This window comes from Eurytemora carolleeae, unplaced genomic scaffold (genome assembly GCF_000591075.1).
Source record: "Eurytemora carolleeae unplaced genomic scaffold, Eaff_2.0 scaffold79, whole genome shotgun sequence".
In the NCBI taxonomy this organism is placed as follows: domain Eukaryota; kingdom Metazoa; phylum Arthropoda; class Copepoda; order Calanoida; family Temoridae; genus Eurytemora; species Eurytemora carolleeae.
Genome location: NW_019396020.1, coordinates 88,366 through 106,196, shown reverse-complemented (window position 1 = coordinate 106,196; position 17,831 = coordinate 88,366). Strand labels below are relative to the sequence as shown.

The 17,831-nt window shown below is 34.5% G+C and overlaps 2 protein-coding genes across 2 annotated transcripts; both read left to right on the top strand.

Annotated features, from left to right (window-relative positions):
• The first annotated feature begins 6,569 nt into the window (after positions 1-6,569).
• Positions 6,570-14,404, top strand: LOC111711051 (SET and MYND domain-containing protein 4). Its single transcript, XM_023485665.1, has 11 exons — positions 6,570-6,871; positions 9,390-9,492; positions 9,560-9,823; positions 9,897-9,994; positions 10,307-10,423; positions 10,986-11,123; positions 11,180-11,318; positions 12,826-12,914; positions 12,990-13,123; positions 14,082-14,290; positions 14,375-14,404. The coding sequence occupies exons 1-11, from the start codon at positions 6,807-6,809 to the stop codon at positions 14,402-14,404; spliced, it is 1,386 nt and encodes a 461-aa protein (XP_023341433.1). The 5' UTR covers positions 6,570-6,806.
• A 10-nt stretch (positions 14,405-14,414) lies between these two features.
• Positions 14,415-17,386, top strand: LOC111713655 (N-lysine methyltransferase SMYD2). Its single transcript, XM_023488943.1, has 5 exons — positions 14,415-14,488; positions 14,602-14,739; positions 15,853-15,924; positions 16,435-16,642; positions 17,233-17,386. Exons 1-5 carry the CDS (start codon positions 14,415-14,417, stop codon positions 17,347-17,349), a joined length of 609 nt encoding a protein of 202 aa, XP_023344711.1. The 3' UTR covers positions 17,350-17,386.
• Positions 17,387-17,831: the final 445 nt, after the last annotated feature.

The following is a 17,831-nucleotide window of genomic DNA, read 5'->3' as shown; positions in this document are numbered from 1 at the left end:
TGTAGTTAATGGATATTCTTGTAGTTACTGGATACTCTTGCGGTCACTGGATACTCTTGTAGTTACTGGATATTCTTGTAGTTACTGGATACTCTTGTAGTTACTGGATATTCTTGTAGTTACTGGATACTCCTGCAGTTCCTGGATACAAAATAATCCCTGGTTACTTCTGTAAATCCTGAACACGTATTTCAATCCTGGATACTCCTTTAATTTGTGGATACAATTCTGCTACTCAGCAGGTACTTTTACTGCTCTACAGGCATTTCTGCTACTTTGCAGGCACTCTTGCTACTCTACAGGTACTGTTACTACTCTGCAGCGACTGCAGGTACTTCTATTTCTCTAGGTTCTCTAGTAACTGATAATTCCTTTGTTACCGAGGGAGCAGGAGAGGGGGGATAAGCATGACTCTGGATAGTGATTTATATTTCTAATTTTTAAAGGACCAAATTCATTTTTTTAAATGACAAAAAATTGAGATTCAGAGATTTAAAACGTTGGGATAGTTTGAAAATGAATTATAAATATAAATTTCCTTGTAAGCTGGAGTCGTTAAAAGTTCCGTCTTTAGTCGAGAATTATTGGACACAGTAACTAATATTGTAGAGGGAGTAGTTCTTGGAGTACTTTCTGTAGTTTGGGGTTTCTTCAGTAATTTATGTGGAGGAGACAAATCAGATAAATATAATTTGTGAGAATTATGAATTCTGCTCTTTTCTGTTAAATCAGATTTTGACGAAATTTTGGAAGATTTTTGAAGATTCTTCCACTTGCTCAGAAATTTCAAAGACGCATCCTGATTTATAATCGGAAAAATGGAGTTGTCAAACATTGTCAGACGTTGGAAATGGGAACGGGTTTTTGGCACTTTATCGAAGACTGGGGTTCGAGAAACACTATGACCTAGTCTGGATAGATGAACGATCTGATCAGTTCTCCTGGTAAGGCTTTTCTGAGATGCCTGGTTTAAATCTGGTTGGACTGAGAGAAGGATAGTTAGAACCCTGAGCATGGTTTCAGAGAAACTGAAACTATTCAAGGCTCCGGAGTAATATTTATACAAGGATCCTTGCCGCCCTCAAAACATACTGCTTCATATTATTTTATTTTTCTCGGTCAATACAAATGAAATACAATCCGTTTGGGTTAATTTTCCTTACCTACGGTCCACCAACTTTTAAGATTAAAACAGACAAAAAAGTTTGACAGTTTACATTTTGAGTCTTAGTTACTTTTAAAAGAAGCCATGGGTTTAGTATAAAAATTCTGCGTTTGCAAAAAAACACATTTAATTTTTATTTGAAGAATATAGTTGCAAGCACATGTGCAAAATTAATAGTCTTTCTCATTTTTTCTATGGCCTTTAGTTTGCAAAAAAAAAATTCTTAGTACATTCTTAAACAATACAACTTGAAACTATACCTGGGGCCATGTGAGGTTCCACAAAATATTAGGAAACATTGGTTTAGATGTGTTGACGCTAATTAGATGCAAATAGACGTATTATAGATCAGATTAATGTATATATTATGCATATTAATTTTGATAAATTGATTATTTTGATTAATCTAAGATTAATAGTATATATATTATTCATTTTATCTATATATATGTTGCTTGTCTGTCTGTATCCAAAGAAACATCAAAACGGCTAAACCGATATGGGCCAATGCAAATTAGAACATTTTTCTCAGAAAAAAATGTCGATATTTATTTTTTATTCAAAAAATCCGCGAAATTTTGAGAAGAATTAAAATGGCGACTTGAACAGAAACAGTTTAAAGGTAAAATTTTAAAGAGGAAAAGGTGCGTTTAATAATTATCTATATCCTGTGACACCGAATTCTACCTGATAATTCTATTAAAACTAGCTGACGCTTCATTTATTTACAACTCATCATCATAATTTATAATTCAGATCACACGCTGAACATCATCATTTTTCAAACCTCATCTATAGATCATATTAACTTCATGATGTAAATTCTTTAATGTTTTTTTCACAAAAGTATAACCAAGGCTTCATTTGGTGCATTATTGAGCGTAGAATCATTCAATCTTTTACTTAATTATAAACGTTTCACGAAATATGATAAAACATTTTTTCAGTTAACTAGAATACAGATATTTATTTAGTCAGATATTTAGAGCAATACAGTCTCAAATAAACAGTGAAGAAGGTCACATTGAAGGTCACATTGAAGGTCACATTTTTATGACATTAATGATACGACTTTGTGACCTCGTAGCTTACCTAGTTTTGATTTTACTTTAAGTATGAGAAACACAAATTTCATAAATTCTTTAATACAAGAGTTCTGATTAAATGATTAGATTTTAATTTAACGTGAGATGTACTTTAGTTTGGCGTAAATACTGAATAGTATTGAAGTAGACCTATGACTTTAAACTAAAACAAACGTTGATGCATATATTACATTATATTACATCATGACGTAGTGAAGAATAAAGTAAATATATAAAGATTATCGCAATTTATTCATTTATTTCATATTATGTTTTAGTATTTTATTGATGATAATATATTGATTATAATATTTCTTTAATAAACTGTGATTGTGATTTAAACGAGCATTTAAGACATTTATTATTAAAAAATACTTGATTAATCAAGATTTGGAAACTCAGGATTTTTAAGATTCTGTGGATTAATTTGACCATCCTGTACAGCTCCAACCTTCTGTACATACGCTTCTACATCAGCCACCTTCTCTACTGGTACATCAGGACTCCTAGGTGTACATGAAACCTATTTTTGTTACATAAGGTATTCCATTGCTATTACATTAAAATAGAAAATAGATGTTTGTTTAAAAACTTGTAGATTGAAGAGCAAAATTGAATAAAAACATTGAATTATGTAATAATACTGCCAATAAGAAAAATACACTTGTTAAATTGTCTGTTTGATTTTTAACAGTTTGCTATTAATTATCTAATCACATTATGTAAGGACAATGGAGCATAAAGTAAATTATAGATAATTTCACATATTTACATTTAGTGGCGACCAAATTCTTTAACCATCTTACTTATCATTTTTAACCCTCAGGTATTATGAAAATGGTCACTTAAAATTACGTTGACAATATTTATAAAGAGTAGTTCTAGATAAATGCAATTATTCATTAAATATCTCTACATTTCTTGTCTTCTCTTTTTATTTTCCTTGAATAAAGTTTTAAATGACTAACCTCTCAGCTAGATATCTGAAGACAAGCATAAACTGTTGAATAGATATACCAGCAGATCCATCAGCAGTATCTGATACAGTCTCACATACATACTTCATAGTAGTCAACATACTACCAGCCATACCAGAGCAGGCTAAACCAACAAACCTAGAGAATACAAGATATAGGGGGAGTAAACATAATACCAGCCATACCAGAGCAACCAACAAACCTAGAGTATGCAGGATACAGGAGGAGTAAACATACTAGCACCCATACCAGAGCAGGCTAAACCAACAAACCTAGAGAATAAAGGATACAGGAGTAGTCAACATACTACCAGCCATACCAGAGCAGGCTAAACCAACAAATCTAGAGAATACAGGATACAGGAGGAGTAAACATACTAGCAGCCATACCAGAGCAGGCTAAACCAACAAACCTAGAGTATGCAGGATACAGGAGGAGTAAACATACTAGCACCCATACCAGAGCAGGCTAAACCAAAAAACCTAGAGAATACAGGATACAGGGGGAGTAAACATAACTTGAGCATGTATCAGGATACAGGGGGGGGGGCAAACAAACCTAGAGAATACAGGATACAGGGGGAGTAAACATAACTTGAGCATGTATCAGGATCCAGGGAGAAAAATAAACCTAAGAAATATCTGGGTGAAGCTTAAACTTTTATGACATTTAAGCTTCATAATTTTCAGTATACATCTAGCTTTCAGAGGAGCAACAAATGGCTCTGGCTCGGCGATTCTAAGAGTACTCAGACATACAGGGTGAGAGGGAGAAAATGGCAAACTAGAAAAACTTTAGCCAGGGGTGTATAGGGGGGTATACACCCCTGCACACAAATGGAAAAGAAATAAACGGAACTACAAGAAACATTGAAGGCCTGCATTAATCTTTTAACGCTGTATTAACCTGTAGAATGGAAGTTTTTTACCTAGCTGGATCCAGATTTTGCTATGGACAGCTTTAAATATACTCCTTAATAACAAGCCTGGTTAGCTGTTATTAAGTATCTGAACCTGTCGGAATAACGTTAATTCTTTCGATTGAATCAAGGGAGCTCAGAACAGTCAGGTTCTTATACAACTCTGTCCAGTTTCTTGTGGCTGAACAGAACCTTGTTTTAAATAACACCCAACTTGGAAAAAAAAATAATAGTGTAGAGAAGGAGGGGTTTCTCTATGGTTATCTTCCCCCTCCCACTTGCCAGAAACGAGGCCGTATTCTGAAGCACTGTGTCCCAGATGAACTTACAAGAACCAAAATTCTTTTATCAAAAATATCCACTCCTAACCTAACCTTTCTTATCCCATTTGTCCTTATTAAGGTGGAGTACTGTCTATTTTGCAAACCCCGCTCAGTGCAGTACAATTTTTTTTCTACAACCTGTGTAAGAATATTGAACGATGAATTTGAATTCCTGGAAAAATGAAAACTCGAGATCAGCTAAAAACAAAGCACAAGTTGAGAAAGTTCACTGCACTTTTGAAATTTTGTCAAAATTTCTAATTTAAAAAATAAATTGTAAAGAATTATTAAAAAATTTCATAATTTTTTTGAATTTCACACTTTTTAATCAATAGGCTTTTCGGGCGCTTCGCACCCATCTCTATTTCAACATTGAATTGTGACTCTATTGGTGAGCATTTTCACTTCGTAAAATATAAAACAATATAAAAAAGTTCGCGAATTTCATCATATTATTTTCGTGGCTTTTCGAAAATTGTTTTCTTTTAAGACAAATTTTATATGAGTTGCCTCAAATATTTTGGGCCTGTTCGGTTCAACCGTTTCTACGTTTTTGGACACAAACAAACAGACAGACAATATATATATATATATATATGTTGAAAATATGTATTTAGCTGCTGAGTTTTTCAATCTGGCCTACTCATCTCACAAACAGTAAACAGTAAACATCATCCTGGCCTCACAATTTCAAAACTTCTGAGGAAATATCCCGTGATGTGGGGGACAGGATTATTGTATTTTATAATATATAATTTCACCTAATCTTCGGAAATATACTTTACTTAAAATTAAAAATGTTTTTTATATTTGTTTATAAAGAATGAAAGAATTCTTACAGAAAATTGTTTTGAAGGAAAATATGACGTTTGCTCAGAAATAAATCTTACTTTAGCCATTCAACCTCAGCCTTTTTCCAGCCTCCGTCCAGCAGAATATCGTCGAGGTCGATCTAAAACAAGTTCGTTTTTTTTCTTTTCTACAGGATGGTGGGTCGTCAATGAATCATTTTTCTCTAAAATGCCGTTTTATCCTTCAAAAGTGTGCCTAATATTTCTAAAATGCCGTTTTATCCTTCAAAAGTCTTCGGTCACTTTTCCAAAGAGACAAGCTCTGTTTTATTTTTCAGAATAATAAAATGAAGATATTTAAGAATCTTTCCCTTTATTTAACTTTAGATTAGATCTCAATAAATCTAACTCTCTAATCCATATATGTATTTTTTGCTGAAAGAACGATTACTTGAATTTTGCTCTATCAAGGTTTGCAATTTATCATCTTTACACTGACAGGTCAAACGGATAGAACGTTCTCAGCGCGAACACCTATTTTCTGTATTAAGTTCTGTTTCTTGTTTGTCGGGTTAAATGCAATATAAGGTCGGACAAGTGATATTCAATCCTTTGTAGCTTGATTTTATTTATTATTTTTGATTTATAAATTCAGTGATTTTGTAAAATTCATCACCAAGCTGACTTTTATGACAAAATATATTTTCTGAATTAAACATCTGATAGAATTCACCTGAGACAGACAAAGACTGCGCCATTTCTCAGACAAGGTTTCCGTTGGAACCTTCTTAGATACTCCCAGTTGTCTATGCAGTACACGAAGCAAACCTGGAGTCAAACCTAAATACAACATCTTTGAACCTTAAATCAAACCTATTATAACAACCTGAATATGGCTTATCTAAACCTGAAAACAAACCTAATTATAACATTTCTATAAATGGAGTCAAACATATTTAGTAAACCTCTAAACTTGGAGTGAAACCTGAACATAAAATTTTTGAAACTGGAGTCAAATCTAAATATATCATCTCTAAACCTGGAGTTAAACCTGAATATATCATCTCTAAACCTGGAGTCCAACCTAAATCTAACATTTCTATTCCTTGAGATAAACCTAGATCTAACATCTCTATAACTATAACTGTATAATTTAATCATAATAAAAAATTAATTTAAAAATTTAGAGATTTGTTTTGAATGACGTATATGAAGTTCTGCGCACCTCATAATCTGCATAACTTGCATGTTTTCAGAGGTATAAACAGTTATTCAACTAAATTACGTCAAGATAATCTTCTAGAGATAGATAGATAGTTCATAACTCCTAGATTACAGGGGAATAATAAATACTAAAGGTTGTAGATATACAAGGAGCTAGACATGAAGAAGAGAATCTTGAAAATTCTTGGGAAAATTTGAAGGATTTGAATGAGGGAATATATTTTGAAAATGTGAAGATGTACAGATTGACCGGTGTGCTGGCTAGCTGCCAGGAACAAGCGTAAATCTGCTCCTGTTGCATTTCTACCGGTGAGCGGGGAGCATGTTTGCTCGGGAAGGGGTCGGCTTTATGCCTGCTCTTTATCTAGCGTATTTGGATAAACTGAGGTAAACTATGTACATACAATTTGTTTGGCAAATACAGGTTATATATAATTTTATGTTTGTCTCTGTTTTAAGGCGCTATGACATCTGCTCTATTTCCATTTGCTCTATGGCCATTTGCTCTTTCACGTCATTTGCTCTTTATTCCATCTGCTATATTCCTTATTTGCTCTATAACCTTAAAAAATAAACTATAAAATAGATTTTATTGGAATTCATGAGCTTAACTTAACTATGAAATGCAGGAAGTTTTTTTTAGGAAAATTTGCATATTCTTAAATCTTGCAATTTGAATCAGTGTAGCAAATAAAGAGGACTGCAGCAAATCCAGCAATCACCATATTTGTTAACCTTAGCATACCTAGATATATTAAATATGAGCTATGTAATATGATTAGGGCTGGGCACGTTCCAACGTTTTTGAAATCGTTCCGTTCCATTCCAGAACAAAGGCCTTCAGCTTGATCGTTCTGTTCTCGTTCCTTTTTTCCAATCGTTCCGTTCTCGTTCCGTTTCGTCTTGTTCCGTTCTTAGTCTGAGAACAATTATCTCGTTCTGTTCCGTTCTTGGTGTTCTTAATCAAAGAACGGTTCCATCCGCCCGTTCCGTTCTGAGACAAGAACATGTCCATCTCCCGTTCCGTTCTTAGTCAAGAAGATAGGAGGGGGGAGGGAAAACCGGGAGGGGGGGGGGTACTTTAGAGGTGTTTTATAGAAAAGGTTGTTAAAAAAAGTAAAAAATTACGATTCTATATTAAAAAGTTCCTCACGGACGAAAATATACTCTATATATGTTTTAAATTTAGGGTTGAAGACATAAGCTTAGATAATTTCTGAGCCGAGAAATGTATATTTTTTGTGAAGCTGGGGGAAGGGCGGGGGGTCATAAAATCCTTAAAATGTTTGATGGGTGTAAGTGCTGAGATCCAGGTTTATCTTAAAAAAGGGGGTGTACAGTTGTTGATTTTAAAAAATAATTAATTTTCACAATCAATATTTCAATAATATTAAAAAGACATATAAATAAATTACAGAAAACAATTTCTTTCAACCTAAATCTCCCCTCCCTCACGCGACTTAATCTACACTGTAAACATGTGTGGAGATAGCTTAACTATGTTATATCTATCCTCGCTAATCTTATAAAAACGTAAATTAAACTTTAACTGTGCTGTAAATACATAACATGATTGTCTTAATTATGTGATATAGATAACGGCGTAGTAATTGCTATTATGTCTATTAACTTTATTTTGTAACACATAAACCACTTGTTTATATGGTAACTCCGAACTGTTTATTGCGAGAGAGTAATCGTTCCCTGTTTTAATAAACAGGTTGAGGATTGTGCCCTTTGATTTGGCATTGACAGTTGCAAGCTTCCAATTGATATTGATAGCTAACGAGACTGCACCCACTGGTAGTTGCGTTGATAGATCACAAGATTGTATCCAAGTGATTAGCTTCTGATTGATATTGATAGCTAACAAGATCACTCCCAGTGGTAGTGGCATTGATAGATCACGAGATTGTATCTGTGTGGTTCCCTGTTTTGATAAACAGGTTGAGAATCGTGCTCTTTGATTTGGCATTATGGAGTAGGGCATTTTCTACATCAGTTATCCAAAGTTCATCATGACAGCGAGACTGCTCAATAATGAGAGGGGTAAAACTAATCTGATATGTTTCGAAAACTACATTTATTCTACTCTAAACAAACAAGGAGGCTATCAGTACTGAAGATTTCTTGTATAAAGAAGGGAGAATTTTGCCACAATTTTAGAGAAGGTTCCATTTACAAACAATGGTGGAGAGGTTTTCTAAGAGAAGAAGGTCTGGTGCATCAAAAAGTTCATGATGCTAGGGTAAATGCTGTAGATCCTCTAGCTCCTGGTTCTTCTAGGAAGCTATACTGAAAGAACGAAGAAATGCTAATATTTATTTTGGTCTCCCGGTATGCACAAATAACAGACAAAACTATCTCCAGGAAGTTGATGTAATAATGAAACTATGAGAAGTTTTAATTTGTAGCTGCAGGAGAAATAGTAATTATATGTATTAGACAAAGCAATATATTTGTAAAATATGTTTATAGAGCAAATGACGTTTTTACTCATTGATCAAATGCTGAATAGAGCAAATAACCCTTGACAGGCATAACAAATATATAGAGCAAATGACGTGATTACTCATAGAACAAAATTTAAATAGAGCAAATGAACCAAGACAGTCATAAATAATGTTTATAGAGCACATGACATATAGAGCATATGGCATATAGAGCAAACGGCATAACCTATGAGTTATAGAATGGTTAATAACGCAAATGAAAATAGAGCAAATGGCAATATAAAACAAATTGAAATAGAACAGATCTCGTCGTGTCCTGTTATAAACCGGGAGGACCAAAAAGTATGGGGGGGGGGATAACAACCTAACTATTTGTTTGTGAATAAATTAAAAACGAAAACTTTTTCGAATATTATCTAGAACTCTTATTGTAACCCCTTGTATTATTCTAGTGAGGAGGAGAAGAATGAACTGGTTGGGTTGGAAAGCACTGAACTCAGAGCTCAGAAGATTTGTGAGCATCCGTTCATCATTGAGACATTGAAAAAAATTAAGGTTTAATTATTGATCTTTTTCTTCTAACACCTTGACGATTGATAAACCTTACTCCTATCCTATTCAGGTGTCTGGGGGGAAGAACCTGGAGAAATCTATAGAGCTCCGTGAGGAAGGAAATGCACTGTATGCTGCAGGGAAGTATAACAGTGCTTTGATTAAGTTCTCGTCTGCTATAATCTTCGCTCCGATAAACCAGGTTGACTACAGCCTAGCTTTAGCAAACCGTTCTGCCTGTCTTCAGCTCCTGGGATATCAGGAGAGAAGTTTAGAGGATACAATACTAGCTGAGAAGGCCGGATATCCACAGGATAAGTTGTATAAAATACTGGTAGATTAAAATTAAACCTTTTTTGAAAAATAAAGTTTATTCGGATAAAAATTCTATTAGATTTATGTTTCAGGAAAGACGAGCTCAATGTCTAATTAAGCTTGGAAGAAAGACTGAGGCCAAGGAGGAGTTTGAGAAGGCAAATAAACTATTGGATTCAAGTTCTCTGAGGTATACAAAACATTCATAAAGAATCTCTGAAAACCAAAATACGCAAGCTTCAAAGCAAAAGCAAAAATCTGAAGGATTTTGCCAATAACTTTTAAATTAAATCTAGAAATGAACATGTCCAAAGATGAAAAAATATAAGCGATCAACTTGTTGAATTAAATCCAAATCCCAAGTCGTTGCCACTTTTGATCTAAAAATCTAATAAATAACTTAGGTATAGTTGTCTAGATATTTGTGATACACATTTTAGAATTATATTTTTGAATATATATAGATAGATAAATATACGTTGTACAGACACTTTTTCTTCAGTCAAGGAGCGAAGGATAAATTTCGAGGTAAGATGAGAGAATCTCTGAGTGCTCCGTTTGGATCCGGAGAAAAGAAAACTTGGACAGACAAAGCTAAGGAAGCCAAGCCAAATATCCGGAAAGTATCATTTTAGTGTTCTTTCATGAAAATGAAACCAAAGCCTGAAATAAGATTACTTTATCTATTGAGCGGGGTGGGGCAAAAGTTGTCATTAATATTCCAACTAGACAACTAGACAACTAGACAACTAGACAACTAGACAACTTTTCATGCATGACAATTTCTGATTCCAAAGAAATTATGTCTTTTCCAACAAACTCACATTTTCGAATCCCATGCATCTTAGCAATCTTTGATATTTTAAACTTAGTTTATTTGATCCAACATAATTCATAATTTAAATATCTAAGGCTAATGGGTTGCAAAGATATAAGGATTAGAAAATCTGAGTTTATGGCAATGACTCATTTCCTTTTGTATAAATTGTAAAAAAAAAAATTATGTAAATTAAAGAAGTAAAAGAAGCCTAGTCTATCTTTGCACTCTTCGGTTATCCTGAATACAAGTTCAAGAGCTGAAAGCAAAATTACAATATTCGTCAAAACTGTTGACAAAATATAATCTCTATTTTGTCTGATGTATAGATGTTAGAATATTATTTTATTTTAAAATATTTTAGAAATGAACTGTTGAAGATATCGAGTCCTAACATTCAGTATCCTGCTCTATCTAGCTCTGTGACAGTAACCAGCTCCCCGGAGCAAGGACGGTATGTAGTTGCTACTCAAGATATTCCTCCGGGTACAGTTATCCTCAGGTAACAAACACAACTAGAATTCAGTTAATATTAGTCTTTATACTCCTGGTGTTTAGTGAGCTGCCAATGACCTGGGTTGTGGAGAACGCTAGAGTTGGAACAACCTGTAGTATGTGTCTAGGTTGTATCCTGGTTCTAGTTCCATGCAACAACTGTGTTCATGTCAGCTACTGCTCAATTCAGTGTAAAAACCAGGTACATAATATCCAGGTAGAAACCAGGTATCTAATATCCAGGTAGAAACCAGGTATCTAATATCCAGGTAGAAACCAGGTATCTAATATCCAGGTAGAAACCAGGTATCTTTTATCCAGGTAGAAACCAGGAATCTAATATCCAGGTAGAAACCAGGTATCTAATATCTAGGTAGAAACCAGGTATCTAATATCCAGGTAGAAACCAGGCACATAATATCCAGGTAGAAACCAGGTACATAATATCCAGGTAGAAACCAGGTATCTAATATCCAGGTAGAAACCAGGTATCTAATATCCAGGAAACCAGGTATCTAATATCCAGGTAGAAACCAGGTAACCAATATCCGAGTATAAACCAGGAATCCAATATCCATGTATAAACCAGGTATTGTAGAGGGAGTTTCCTCTGATCCAGGAACCAGAGAAGACCAACTCAACTCCTTCTCCTTTATTACACTCGTTATTTAATAAGCTGAACCTCAGCTACTCCTGGAGCTAATAAGCTAAACCTCAGCTACTCCTGGAGCTAATAAGCTAAACCTCGGCTACTCCTGGAGCTAATAAGCGAAACCTCAGCTACTCCTGGAGCTAATAAGATAAACTTCAACCCTCCAGAAACTCAGTTTGTTTTTAACCTTTGTTACAGAAACAATCTCAAGAACTGACGAGGGTCAACCCAGACCGAAATATATTTTCAATAAATGTGAAACTAACATCTAATTTTTTACTCTACAGAGGTTTGGTCCATCACCATCACCGAATTTTAAACCTCCAGAAACTATCAGCTACTCCTGGAGCTAATTAGTTACACAGCTACTCCCGGAGCTAATCAGCTAAACAGCTACTTATGGAGCTATCAAGCAACTCAGCTACTGTCTTTAACCTACTCGTAGATATTCTGGACGCCAGTTCTCTACAGGTTGAATATATGCCCGAATAGCTCTTACTACAACTGATCTCTTCAAATGGCCAATGGCCAGCCTTCCACTAGGTTGATTTTGACGTGGGGCTGGGGCAGATCAGAAAATGATCAATCATCACCAAAACTACTTCTACTCCTTTTCCGTAAACACTTACAAGGAGATAAGTATCAGTCTCTCAACTCCATCTATGCTCGAAAGTTAGGGGGACTTCTGTAGAGGAAGAAGTCCCCGAACCAGATATCTAATATCCAGGAAGAAACCAGGAATCTAATATCCGAGTAGAAACCAGGTATCTAATATCCAGGTAGGAACCATGGTATCTAATATCCAGGTAGAAACCAGGTATCTAATATCCAGGTAGGAACCATGGTATCTAATATCCAGGTTGAAACCATGTAAATAATATCCAGGTAGGAACCAGGTACATAATATTTAGGTAGGAACCAGGAATATTATATATCCAGGTAAAAAAAAATCAACATGTACATTATGTCTTTTTCCAAGTAGGCTAAGCATGATAATTGTAAATTCAATTCTTACTATTATTTGGGATGCATGAAAGAATTTTATTGTTTTATTAAGGCCTGGGATGATCACCACAGTCTGGAATGTGGTTTTCTTACAATCCTATTTGCTAGCGGGTTAAATAGTTTCTCCAACCTAGCTCTCAGGTAGGAGAACTGAAGAGGTATAGAGGGATAAGAATTAAAAATTTTATGTATTTCATCCGTGAATATTATTGGTAGGGCTGTCTGCAGATCTGGAGGAAAATATTTGTTAGATAATAAAGAAGATATCTTGAAAATATGCAGAAAGATTCCTGACTCTCCTTGTGATATAGAGAAAACAGGAATATTTGATGGAGGAGATTTTAAAGCAGGTACACCAGTACTCTAGTTTCTATACAGAGAAAAGATTGGTAGGATAGAGTAGGGGTGGGGAAAATAGATAAACTAAGATCATGAGTGGGAGTGGGTAGGGTGAAGAAGGATTGGTATAGATAGGATTATGAAAGGCGGGTAGGATAAGGAAGTGGGTAGGATCAGGAAGGCTTGGAAGGTAGAATAAAGAATAGTAGTTGGGAATGATCTAGGAAAGTAGATGGGTAGGATCAAGATGGGTGGGTCGGTAAGCTTAAGATGGGTGGGTGGTTAAGTTCAAGAAGGGGATAGGTTATAGGTAGGATCAAGAAGGATGGGTGGAAAGGATTGTAGAGTAGATGGATAGGATCAAGAAGGTTGGAAAGTTAGTACCAAGAAGGGGGTAAGTATAGGTAGGATCAAGAAGGGGGTAGGTAGGCATAGGAAAAGAATCAAGAAAAATAGATGGGTAGATGTAGAATGTTGGAAGGGTAAGATAAAGATGGGTGGGTAGGAAGGTATAGGATCAAGAAGGTTGAGTGGGGAAAAAAAGTAAAGTATTTGGTAGGATCATGAAGGGCTGAGAGGCAGGATTAGTATAGATGGTGGGTAGGATCAAGATTGGTTAGTGGGTAGGTTGGTAGTTCTGGGTAGAGTGTGAAGTGTATATATACACTTGATAGTTTACAAATAAAATATAAAAACTGTAAATAATTAAATACAGACCGTAAAAAATCAGTCATCTCTGAAGTCTCATTCTTTGTGGGCAACCCTGTATATAGTAAGAAAAGATTAAGAATATTGTAAAATTAGAATAAGTAAAGTTAAAATTTTAAAAGTGTGTAATTTTTTAACTCAAAAAATGCCTTAAGTTTAATGAAAGCAAAACTGCGGGGAAACTTGCGAAATAATGTTTGTTTTCCATTCAATAAGAAAACAATTTAAAATTCCCCCCAAGAAATAAATATAGTATTGCAGGACTGAGTTTAGTGAAGCATACTGAGTGTCTGGACAGGGATGAGATTATTCTCCGGACCTTGATCTCAGCTCTCATAGCAACCTGTCTCCGAAGAACTAGGTTCGGAGAGAGTATTGAGAATGAGGACGAAGCCTATTATATTGCAGGAGTGGTTTACGAGATATTAAACTCATTTCCACCAAATACTCATGAGATTGATATTTTGCAGGTTAGGCAGGAATTCTTTAATTCATTTTGAATTAAAAACCCCCGGTAAAAATTTTTAGAATGTAAAACTAAAATTTATGTCCAGCTAAAACTTTTGGCGATACCAACAACATAATTCTTGTGAAATGAAACCTATTGGAGGCGGGCTCTACTGTACAGCTGCACTTTTTAACCATTCATGTGATCCAAATATAATGAGGTCAAAATAATAATAACAATAATAATAACAATAATAATAATAATAATAATAATAATAATAATAATAATAATTATAATAATGATGATAATAATAATAATAATAATAATAACTAGGTTTAACCAGGGTAAGCGTATGGTAAGTGTCTCGTGTCGGAGTATAAGAGCTGGAGAGAAGATATATGATTGCTACGGTTTACCCTGGTATTCTAAACCATGGGAGGAGAGACAACGCATTCTAATCAAGTTTTACAGGTACATGGATACTGGATACTGGATACTGGATACTAATATACAGGATACTGGATACTAATATACAGGATACTGAATACTTGATACTGGATACTGGATACTAATATACAGGATACAGGATACTGGATACTGGATACTGGATACTAATATACAGGATACTAGATACGGGATACTAATAACAGGATATTGGATACTAGATAATAGATTCTAATATACAGGATACTGGATACTGGATACTAATATACAGGATACTGGATACTGGATACTAATGTACAGGATACTGGATACTGAATACTAATATAAAGGATACTGGATACTAATATAAAGGATACTGGATAATGGATACTAATATACAGGATACTGGATACTGGATACTAATATACAGGATACTGGATACTGGATACTAATATACAGGATACTGGATACTGAATACTAATATAAAGGATACTGGATACTGAAAACTAATATACAGGATACTAGAAACGGGATACTAATAACAGGATATTGGATACTAGATAATAGATTCTAATATACAGGATACTGGATACTGGATACTAATATACAGGATACTGGATACTGGATACTAATGTACAGGATACTGGATACTGAATACTAATATAAAGGATACTGGATACTAATATAAAGGATACTGGATAATGGATACTAATATACAGGATACTGGATACTGGATACTAATAACAGGATATTGGATACTAGATACTAGATTCTAATATACAGGATACTGGATACTGGATACTAATATACAGGATACTGGATACTGGATACTAATATACAGGATACTGGATACTGAATACTAATATAAAGGATACTGGATACTAATATAAAGGATACTGGATAATGGATACTAATATACAGGATACTGGATACTGGATACTAATAACAGGATATTGGATACTAGATACTAGATTCTAATATACAGGATACTGGATACTGGATACTAATAACAGGATATTGGACACTAATATACCCTTGTATCATTCCTAGGCTCACCTTCTCCTGTTTACCCTTGTATCATTCCTAGGTTCACCTGCTCCTGTTTACCCTTGTATCATTCCTAGGTTCACCTGCTCCTGTTTACCCTTGTATCATTCCTAGGTTCACCTGCTCCTGTTTACCCTGTAAAGAATCCTGGCCTGTATCGGAATTACTTGCTAAAGCTCAACTCAGGTCAAAATCTTAAAGGAATTGAGTTTTTGTCACAAACTCTGATTTTCTAACCCTTATATCTTTGTGACCCGATGTCGTAGATCTTAGATATTTCAAACTATGAAATCTGTTTGATCAAATAGTTGTTGTTTGAAATATCACAGGTTTACACCATTGGGTTACAAATATATAGGGATTAGAACATTTGAATTTGTGGCTAAAACTCATTTCCTTTTCAAGAAACTTGTTTTAAGCGGATTAAAACTCAATTCTTCCGTATCAAGCAATACATTTGAAATTATGATAATTGGTGAAACTATTTGAAAATAGATGAGAAGAGATTTCAGCAATAATATCTGTTGTTACAATTTTGCAGGAGTGCAGAATTGGATGTATTGTACTAAATCTTTATTACAATCTGTATTGCATGTTTCAGAAGCGGTCTTGTAACTGTATACAAGCTCAGCTCTGTTCCCTCCCTAGTTCTAGGTTTGATTATGTTTTGAGATCTGTATAACGTTAGTTCTATAGTGGTTTGAGCCGGGTAAAGTGCAGTATCTGTGGCAGTATCCAGGCTCGGAGAAGATTAGAAACCGAGATACCGTGCTCATGCGGAGCTCTCATAGATCTTACCGAGATTCCTCTTGAAAAGATTGCCAAACTCAATGAAGAACTCCAGGATCTCCTCTGTGTTAAGATGGACTGGAGAAAGGGGATGCAAGTTCGGTTGGAGTTAGAGGTTTGTATTTTCTCTTGTATGGTTGCATTTTTCTGTAGATTTTTTTAAAGATACAACAAAGGAATTGAGTTTTTGCAACAAATTTAAATTTTCTAACCCCTATATCTTTGCAAACTGATGGTGTAAACTTTTGATATTTCAAATATAGACTATTTGATCTACCAGAATTAATAGTTTGAAATATCAAAGGTCCAGGAAAACGGGTTGCTAAGTTATAATAATTAGAAAATCTGAATTTGTGGCAAAAACTCAATTCCTTTGTTGGTCTTCTGCAAACAAAAAAAGTATATTTTTATTTTAATCTATATTTTATAAAGGAATTGAGTCTTTGACACACACTCTTTGCTTTCTACTCCCTATATCTTTGCAACCCTATGTCGTGTACCTTAGACATTGAAAACTATGAATTCTTTTAGATCAAAAGATCTAAGTCTGAAATATCAAAGGTTTGCAGCAACAGGTTTCAAAGTTAAATGGATTAGAAAATTTGAGTTTATGGAAAAGACTCAATTCCTTTCACAACCGTTTTGATCCATTCTCCATATTCTCTAGATCCTAGATTCTGACAGTAAAACTGTACATATGTCTAGACCCTACTGGAGAAATATATAGCTACGCCAAGCCTGGAGCATTTCCTCTCTAATATCCTAGTTTGGAGAGCTTTGTGGACTCTGACAGGAAGCAAAAAAATTGTAAAGATTATGTAACCAATGCTTTTAATGAATAGAACTCATACTTATCGTAGTTTTTATATTACTTATAAAGTCAAGGCTGGATGGATATATGGAATAGAACTATCTACCAGAATTTTCTAAGGCTAATTAGGAAAGCCTTTTAAAAATGCATCAAAAGTGATTATTGTTATAAACAAAAACTAAATATAACCAGCCTGACTGAGTGTTAGGAACAGGATACTAAATATAACCAACCTGACTGAGTGTTAGGAACAGGATACTAAATAGAAGGTCCCTCGGTTGAGTTCTAATCGCTGCCTAAACACTTAAAAGTTTACCGTGCTCTAGATTAATCTATGGACAAGGATTATGTAAATTCTGCTCCGGGATGTGTGTGATGTTTATATTATAATGTATGTGATGTATGAAAAGATTATTCTGTAGAATTTGTCAAACGTTTTTTTGTATCAGCCATATTATATTTTTGCCTGGGACTGACATTTTGAAATGCCAAA